Source organism: Austrofundulus limnaeus, unplaced genomic scaffold, assembly GCF_001266775.1.
Source record: "Austrofundulus limnaeus strain Quisiro unplaced genomic scaffold, Austrofundulus_limnaeus-1.0 Scaffold56, whole genome shotgun sequence".
In the NCBI taxonomy this organism is placed as follows: domain Eukaryota; kingdom Metazoa; phylum Chordata; class Actinopteri; order Cyprinodontiformes; family Rivulidae; genus Austrofundulus; species Austrofundulus limnaeus.
In genome coordinates this window covers 2,347,219-2,356,064 of record NW_013952458.1, presented here as the reverse complement: position 1 = coordinate 2,356,064, position 8,846 = coordinate 2,347,219, and the positions used below count along the sequence as shown (strand labels likewise).

Here is an 8,846-nt window from a genome sequence, read left to right as displayed (position 1 = left end):
AAATAATTTCAATCAAAAATAATTTTTTCAACCAAACAAAAAATAATTTCAATCAAAATTAATATTTTCAACCAAAATAAAAATTTTTTTTCAACCAAACTACCGTAAAGAATGACCTATGAGCACAACTACAAACTCTGTACATTACCATTTTAAAGAATTTTAAATRCGCACATTTTTAACAGTTACGGTACAAATGTTTTTTTTAACAATAAAGTGCAACTTGGCTCCAAAGTTCAAAACTCCTTTTAGAAAGTCAAAGATAAGACAAAAAGCCAGACTAAATCAGCTGTATTTAACTTTTACCATTTATTACTTGTGTTTAAGAGAAACATACAATGCATAAAAAGTATTTAAATCAGAGTAACAAAAAGCTGAACACCTCTTATATGTATATTTTATTTTTTCGTTATTTTTTTTACAAATAGTTTTCATTAAAAGCAAGAAAAATCCATCTCCTATATTAAATTGTATTTTCTGTACGGTTACTAAACAGCATTCCACTATAAAGCAAACATGCATAGTCTATAAACAGAAATCAACACATCTGTACAGTGTCACTAAAGGTATAAGCAACACATTTAACAGATGAATTGTATTAAACAGCATAATAATATTAACCCTGCATGGAGCTGTGGATGTCTATGAAATACATAAAAATAAAATGATTCACACAACTTCACTCTCTTGAGTGAAGAGACAATGTAACAAAACTGTTTATTAAAAAAAAACAAGTAAAACACATTACGTAATTGAAACTGCGTCTGAACTTGATATTAAGACAGGGAAAAGAGTCAGTTTATTATTTAAAAAAATCACCAAGATTAACACTAATCTGAAGCCACAACAGCTTCTAATAAATTAACAGCTACTTAGATTTGAGCTAACCATACCAATTTGTATTTCTTAAGTCTCACAATTAACGAATAACCTTCTAAACATAAACCCTAATAACTCATGTATTTCAAATATTGATATTAAATTGGTCTAACAACCTAAACTTTGTGCATTTTACAGTAAATTTTGATTCAGTGGCCCCTATGGGGAAGAAATGTAATGTTTTGTACAATTTCCTAAAAGGCAAAAAGTGTTTTTATACCTGCGCTGCAGTTTTAAATTCTCAGAAACCCCCTTATAATGCAGTCCACCTTCATTAAATTTAAACACTAAAACCTACAAGTTGAAGGAAACTGAAGAAAATCTTTTACTGCAACAAAAAGAATAATTTAGGTCTGACATTAAAATTGAATGTGGCTGATGTAGCAGATTTGTTTTAGGCATGACACTTCAGCGATTTCTCTTTGATTATGAAATAATAAAAAAAAGAAAAACTTTTTATATGATCATTAGGACMCAATAATCTTAACTTCTAAAAACAGCTCATCCTAAATTAGATCAGAGAACTTTTTTTCTTTTTTTTTTTTAAAGAATTAGTCATGCAAAACTAAAGTAAGCACTTTATTATTTTTTTACTATTTGGTAATGCAATTCTGTGCAATCCCTTTAAAATGAAATCCAAAAACTCTGGACTACTTGGCTTAAACGTTTAATGCATGAAAAGTGAGTGAATGTGACTTGGAGAGGCACTGAGTTCTGTGTAACAACCCCCAAACATTATCGTGGAAAATAAATAAAGGATTGGAAAGACTGAGAAGTTTTGTGTTTACGTGAAAACACACGAGCCGTTCTTTACCACACCACATGATTTTGTCCATTTTTACAAACCGTTTTCCTTTAACTCCTCTTCAAGTGATTAAAAAAAAACTCTCCAGTGTTTTTTTTTTCTTTTCTTTTCTTAAATACATTGCTTATTTTGAAAACTAGGCTTCAAATATTTTAAGGCATTCTCAGTATCAACATAATTTTGATTGTCTTTGGTCATGAMTGAACCTTTGATGCAGGTTATTTCCAAACTCTAATATATTTACATTTAAAGAGAACAGTCTGAAAAGAGARGGGGGTGAAAAAGTTCACTTCATTAAATCCGCTGCGTTTTAGCGGCTGGTTCTGCTGGAGGATCGACTTCCTTATGTGCCGACGTCGACTCCCTGTGCGTGCACGACAAGTCGTGACGCTCCGCTGAGAAAAGAGGAAACTCTTTAAGATACTTTCAGAAGTCTGATGACCGCTGAGCTGCTTCTCCTTWTGGTCACAATCTGAGAAGAGCTCGGTGGAAATGAACTTCACAGGAAAAAATTTTAAAGATGGAAAGAAAAAGTCCTGGAGCTGAATAAACGCCACTCAGGAAAGAAAAGGTGTAACTTCATTCAGAGATCAGTGAGAAGTTGGGACAGTTCAGGGCTTCCAATAGTAAAAATATGGCCGTCTTGTTTTCCTTTCAGTCTCTGGGACATTACATTCCGTGCTGGTTTAAGAGAACCCAAACCAGGAGAGGGGACGATCAGAAGTTCTGCTGTCGTCTCTTCTTAGCATCCATGGCGTCCAGGATGGGCTGCCTTTTAGCAGTGTAGCGCTGCCTGAGCTCCTCAATCTCCCGCTCCATCATGGGATCCAAGGCAGTCAGGCGCAGCTGCAGCTCCTCAAAGTCCAAGTTCTTCAGCTGTGGGGAAACACAAACAGCAGTCAGAGAAATGACTCACAGACAGTTTGCAGTTTCCACTCAGACACTCACAAAGTCAAAGTCTCCGTCCTGAGGAACTTTCCAGTTGTCGGGGAAGACATTTTTGGACTGGATGTGGTAGCCGGGCTGCTCCTTGGGCTGGTTGTGGTTGTAGTTCTCCTGCTGCTGGGCCGCCTTATTGGAGTCCTGCTTATCAAAATAATCCATGAAGGATGGACGGATGGGCTGCTGGGGGGTGGGGTGCCCTGTGAAGGAGAAGAGGCGGTAAYGTGACATCTTACTGGACAGAGTGTTATATATTCAGACTGAAACACTGCTACACAAAGTGTTTAATTTATGATGACAAAAAGGATTCAGGAAGTCCTGAATGATCATATCACATCAGGAGCAACAAGAATGTAAAACAGCTTCATTCCCCAGGCTGAACTCTCAGAAACATTAGTGTAATTTATCATTTTAAATCAGCTGTTTGACTGTAAAACTTTTCAATTATTTTCTGTCTTTGATCATTTTTTAATCTAAACTCTGCATTGGATTTTTGGCCTTGTTCTTAAAATATGTTTGTCTGTGTTTTAATGTTTTCCGTCTGTTTTTCCTCTTTTTGCATTCACTTTAGCTGAAAGAAACAAGAATTTGTTTGACTATTTTCTAAAAAAAAATACTTGAAATGTCCTTTCTTGTTCTGCCGGCCAATAACAACAACAACAACAACAACAACAACAACAACAACAACAATAAAGGATCCACCTTTATCCATTCAAAATGATCATATTACACAGTAACGGTCAAATTCATGGTAGAGTTGCTCAGTTATGAAATGTTGCTTTATCAGATGATGGTGTCGAGAATAAAGACGAGATTTATATCAGGGCAAAATGGCACCTTGGGAAATTACATTCTTGTAACCAGTGGGGACAATCAAATAAATATCAGAACTAGTTCATTCCAGTTTTGAAAGGAAATCCTTCAGTCTAAAAAATAATAACYCAAACAGAATATAAAGATGTCTACACAGGGAGAAACTAAAAGWATTYAATGGCTAAAAAGTGGATATGTTCCCTTTAATGGAAGATGAACTTCTAATGAATAATATAACTAAGTGCTGAGTTTTCAGCTTGATATTGTTTTAACACCAAACACAAATACCGAGATGTGAATCGAAATGTCGTAACTGCTATCATCCACTTAGAATATAAAAAAAAAGAGAGTTGCAAATGTAAGCTAGTTCTGAGCTGTTTTTTTGCACAGTTAGCGCACTTGTTCTGGCCTCAGGAAAAAGAAAAGGTCACAGCAGACAGAGAGTCACATTATAGTGAAGTGAAAACGAAAATAGACAGACGTGTCAGAGATGGTCCGTTGCATCGGCAGTCACAAGCAGTGTTTATAATTACATGGTGTGTTATATTTTTACACTCCTTCCTCTTTGTAAAGCAGCTCTACTCCAGTTTGTACTCCTCCACTTTGAGCTAACGCTAAYGGTTGTACTCCTCCACTTTGAGCTAACGCTAACGGTTGTACTCCTCCACTTTGAGCTAACGCTAAYGGAGCTGAACTGCTGTTTTACATCAGGTTCAAAACAACATGAAAACATGAACAAATKTTAKAATAAAGACAAGCGCTCACTTCTCATTGATCCCTGATCCTCTTCCTCATTTTCATCGTCRCTGTTGATGACCATAGTCCCCAGGTCAGACTCCAGCATGGTGCTGTGTTCAATCATGGTCTGCGCCCCGTCGCTCATGGTGCTGGTGGCCCGCATGGTCCCAGGACCCTCGCTTCCCGACTTCACCATGGTGTGAGAGTCCACCTCTGTCTCCTCCTCCTAACAAACACACGCAGCACAAACATCTCACCACCGCGTGGATTGTTTTCGTAGAACTGCACGGCTAACATCTTAGCACGCTTACAGAGTTGTCGTCTTCCTCCTCCAGCTCTCTCTGCTGCTCCTGCTGCCGCTTGGCCTTCATCTCCATGGCTTCAGTGATCAGATCTCTCAGGATCGTCACTGGCTTGGCATGGTTGATGAACGGATGCTTTAAACGTGTGGAAAAACAGCATTACGTATTTAAAGAAAACAATAAAAATTAATAAGATGTTCTTGCGCCAACCTGTAGGAGCTGTGTGGCGGTTGCTCTCTGCTCGGGGTTCTTCACCAAACACTTCTTGACGAAGTCGGTGAAATCGTCTGACCAAAGCTCCGGCTTCCTGAATGTGGGAGGAGGGTTGGTGGGGATCATAAAGATGGCCTGTGGGAGAGCAGAATTAACAACAAAAAATGTGATTTTTAGTCATAAAATCAATACCAAATGTGTTCAATCATCACCATATCAAAAATACACACCCTCATTGGATGGATGTCAGCGTAGGGAGGTTTGCCCTCCGCCATTTCTATGGATGTGATGCCCAGGGACCAGATGTCTGCCACACAGTTGTAACCAATCTCCTGGATCACCTCTGGGGCCATCCAGAACGGGGTACCGATCACAGTGTTTCGCTTTGCCATTGTGTCCTTTGGAAGGAAAATACACACAATTATCTTCATGAACAATGTCAACATTTATTAGCATTTTTTAAATGATATAATCAGAAAAATATCAGTCCTACCGTTAACTGTCCTGCAACTCCAAAGTCTGCCAGTTTGGCGTGCCCCTCTGTGTTGAGAAGGATGTTTCCTGCTTTGATGTCGCGATGGATCTTTCTCATAAAGTGAAGGTATTCAAGCCCCTTCAGTGTCGATTTAAGGATGGTGGCGATCTCATCTTCTGTCAGCTGGTGTGAGGGCAAAACCAAAAAATAAAAAATAAATAAAATAACAGAGATTGGCAAAAGAGCCAAAGACACACACACACACACAACTGTAACTTTCAATAAAGACGCACCGTTTTGTTTCGCAGCCTGATGATGTCAGAAACAGAGCCTGCTCCACAGTACTCCATGACGATCCACAAGTCTGTATTCTTGAAGTAGCTGCCGTAGTATTTTACTACATAAGGGCTATGAGGAGAAACAAATCTCAAAATGAGGAATAACCCTTCAGAGCCAGCAGAACAAAGATCTCATACTGGTGTTTATATTTAGCAGAATTTACAGACAAAGAACTGAGGAAAGCTGTGTCACCTGTCACACTGCTGCATGATGGAGATCTCCTTGATGATTTCTTGCAGATCGGACTCCACAGGAACCTGCTTGATGGCTACCACCTGCCCCGACTCTTTGTGAATGGCCTTAAAAACGCTGCCATATGAACTAAACACACACAAAATGCATTTAACGACTAAAGTGAGCACTAAAAACGCCCATTACACTAGAGTCAGCTTTGAAAAATGGAAGTTTGTTAATAGTGGGAGAGAAATTCTTACCCTTCACCGAGTTTCTCCAAAACATCGAACACTTCCTCCGGCTGCTTGGTTAAGCTGTCCTCGCTCAGCTTTTTCAGCTTACTGCAAAACAGAATACAGCGATTATTACAATTTACCTTTAATGTAAAACTGTATTGTACATATTGAGTTTATTAGTGGTATTTTCATGTACTCCTCAGGACTGGAGATTTTCTTCAACAAAAATTAACTGTTTTAAGTAAGAAACTGACTTGTTAATTTAAACAAGAAAATTAACCTTACAACCAATAAACTATATATATATTCACTGGAAATGCTCTACAAAGCCATAAAAGCTAAAGCTACTATAAAAAGTAAAGAAACCCATTTAGAAGTTTTAATATAGGTTTTGTTGTTAAGTTGTCCTGTTTTGTCGTTTCTCTCTGTGGAAAGTTTGGGACAACTAAATTAGCTTAGCATTAGCTTCCCAAGCTACCGCCTGTATTAGCCTTTTAGCAGACTGGTTTTAAGGCACTCAAGTGTTCACAAACCTTTTGGGCGCGGACGGCTCCATTACGCACGACCTCGAAAATAAAAGCACACCAAACAATGACAAAAAGAAGAGCACGTTTTTGTCGGAGACAGTCACGATGCGGACATTGTCGGCAGAGTCGTTGTTGTCAAAAACTACCGGAGGGCCAGCTGAAAGGGGGGGAGTCCGTCAGATGACAGACAGCTTTTGTGGTTTCGGTGCAAGGAGTTTATATTCAAGTCTATGTTTCGGTGATGCAACATCGCCCCCTATTGAGACGGAGGGGTAATTAACACTACATCAGACTAATTGTGTTGGATAAACTAAAAAAAAATATGACTTCACATTATTATATTGACTTGTAAAAATGCGGGGTTATCGTTTTAATGAAAATGCATTATTTTCTAAACTTTGAAAGCTGTTAGATTTTAATTATGAGGATTGGTAGTGAATATGGAAACCGGAAGGGGGCGGTATTCTGACCTGAAGAACTTCCGCTAACTCTTAAACTCCAAAGAAGAAGACGCCGTACGCATGTACGGATAGATGTGTTTTGAGTGTGGAGAAACAGTAAATGGTTATCAAATAAAGTAAAAAGGGTGAGTTTTATTATTCTAATCATTCGAGTTATGCTTATTTTTTCATTCTACTTCTTATGTACTCCGTTCGTTTACTATTTGGTTTATACGAGTGACGAGGCTATGGCTAATGTCGGTTGCTACTATTACCATCATGCTAATGATACTTTATTCAAAGAGGAACTTTATTTGATAGCTTTAACACTTTCTTCTCCGTTTTATAGGATAAAATGGATACACAGAAAGACCTACAGCCGCCCAAGCAGCAACCTATGATCTACATTTGTGGAGGTAAACAAAATATCAAGTCAACGTGATCTGTGTTACCTGAAAAATTCACAAGAAAATTATGTGTATAACCTAAATTTACTTGTTCGTATATGGTAGAATGTATTTTGGGCTTATTGTACAAAAATTAATATGGCCATCAAAAATACAAACACATGCACAATGTATATGCATACAATAACTGTAAGTAMTATTCAATTTGTTTAATATGTTTACAAAATATTATTAAACCTACTGTTAAAAAAATGAAAACAATGAATGCAATACATTCTGATTTTTATTCCACGGTAATTTCCGCATATAACTCAATGTCTATTTAAGTAATTGTATTTTGTGGTGGTATATTAATGTCAAATAAGTAAATGTATTGTAATTTAACACCTTGACAAAAGGTGAGTGATGCTGATACCAAAAGTTTTTAACATTTGTAGTTTAAAGTCAGGTTTTAGATGAATCATGACATTTTTATTTGCGGAATTTAAAATATTTGCATATGCAAAATTTATAGTGGAGAATTTACTTGTATTTGTTTTAAAAAAAAACTTATAGAAATGTTAATGTCTGGGGGAGTTAAATAACATTTCAAAATTTAAAAGATTGAAAGCAAAATCTTAAAGGTCAGTAGTATGCTACTGCTAGACATAAAACTATTACTTTTTATTTATATAATGCATAGTGATTTAAAATGTTGTGTAACAAGTTTCTTTGTTTTACAGAATGTCACACAGAAAATGAGATTAAAGCTCGTGACCCCATCAGATGCAGAGAGTGTGGCTACAGAATCATGTACAAGAAAAGAACAAAGAGATGTATCCTTTTTCTCTGTGTGTTTGAACAAAAGGAAGATTCATCCTACATGATTATCGTTTTAGTTTAATCTGAATTAATTAGTTATGGTACTGTCTGTACATTTCCTTGACTTTTTGATCCCAGTGGTTGTTTTTGATGCTCGGTGAAAAGGAGGAAAGCTGCAGATTGTTGTCCTTAGCTGTTTTTTTAGTTTTTTTTGTTTTTTTTTTGTAGCGTTTGACCATGTAAATAAACAGACAATGAAGCGTCAKCTTTCAGAGGTTTTCATTTTTGTGTCAACAAATAACTTGTTTTTTTTTTCTATAGAGACTAGTTTTATTATGTTTTTAGGGCTTAACAATAAAAGTTTTGTCTGGGAGGAACATTTACACTCGACAGGATTAACAAACATTTATAACTGTTGCGTTTTTTAATATTTTCTGACTTTCTGACAAACTTAGCTTTTTAAATTAATCAGAAATCTTATTCAAATCTGCAAGGTGTAAAAAAGTGTTGAGTTGAGATTTGTAGATGATCAGTTTTGAGTGCTCTTTTCCCCTGTTTTAAGGCATTTTTTAAAATAAACATAAGGAAAAATTATTTTTAATTGTGAACTTTCTATATATATATGGAAGTCCTTTTCCACCACCCTGATAAAAAAAATAAATAAAACTTGTATCTCATAATTATGACTTAGCTCTCATTTAAATAAGATACTATCTCATATATCAGAAATCTTATTCAAATCTGCAAGGTGTAAA

At 36.5% G+C, this 8,846-nt stretch overlaps 2 protein-coding genes across 2 annotated transcripts; one reads left to right on the top strand and one right to left on the bottom strand.

The window, feature by feature from the left end:
* Positions 1–294: 294 nt before the first annotated feature.
* stk3 (serine/threonine kinase 3 (STE20 homolog, yeast)) lies at positions 295–6,647 on the bottom strand. Its single transcript, XM_014009304.1, has 11 exons — positions 6,450–6,647; positions 5,941–6,021; positions 5,699–5,827; positions 5,461–5,575; positions 5,186–5,350; positions 4,923–5,090; positions 4,690–4,827; positions 4,489–4,614; positions 4,205–4,403; positions 2,633–2,826; positions 295–2,560 (listed from the first exon to the last, which is right to left on the bottom strand). The coding sequence occupies exons 1-11, from the start codon at positions 6,470–6,472 to the stop codon at positions 2,402–2,404; spliced, it is 1,497 nt and encodes a 498-aa protein (XP_013864758.1). The 5' UTR covers positions 6,473–6,647; the 3' UTR covers positions 295–2,401.
* Positions 6,648–6,921: 274 nt separating this feature from the next.
* Positions 6,922–8,356, top strand: polr2k (RNA polymerase II, I and III subunit K). The gene is made up of 4 exons (XM_014009303.1): positions 6,922–7,029; positions 7,233–7,299; positions 8,013–8,105; positions 8,230–8,356. The coding sequence occupies exons 2-4, from the start codon at positions 7,239–7,241 to the stop codon at positions 8,250–8,252; spliced, it is 177 nt and encodes a 58-aa protein (XP_013864757.1). The 5' UTR covers positions 6,922–7,029; positions 7,233–7,238; the 3' UTR covers positions 8,253–8,356.
* The last annotated feature ends 490 nt before the right edge of the window (positions 8,357–8,846 follow it).

What these genes read in the sequence shown, in the direction of transcription:
- polr2k (XM_014009303.1), top strand. Translation starts at nt 7,239, where the DNA reads ATGGATACACAGAAAGACCTACAGCCGCCCAAGCAGCAACCTATGATC. An exon ending in TATGATCTACATTTGTGGAG is followed by an intron (nt 7,300 to 8,012) that starts GTAAACAAAATA and finishes TTTGTTTTACAG; the next exon opens with AATGTCACACAGAAAATGAG. An exon ending in CAAGAAAAGAACAAAGAGAT is followed by an intron (nt 8,106 to 8,229) that starts GTATCCTTTTTC and finishes TTTTGATCCCAG; the next exon opens with TGGTTGTTTTTGATGCTCGG.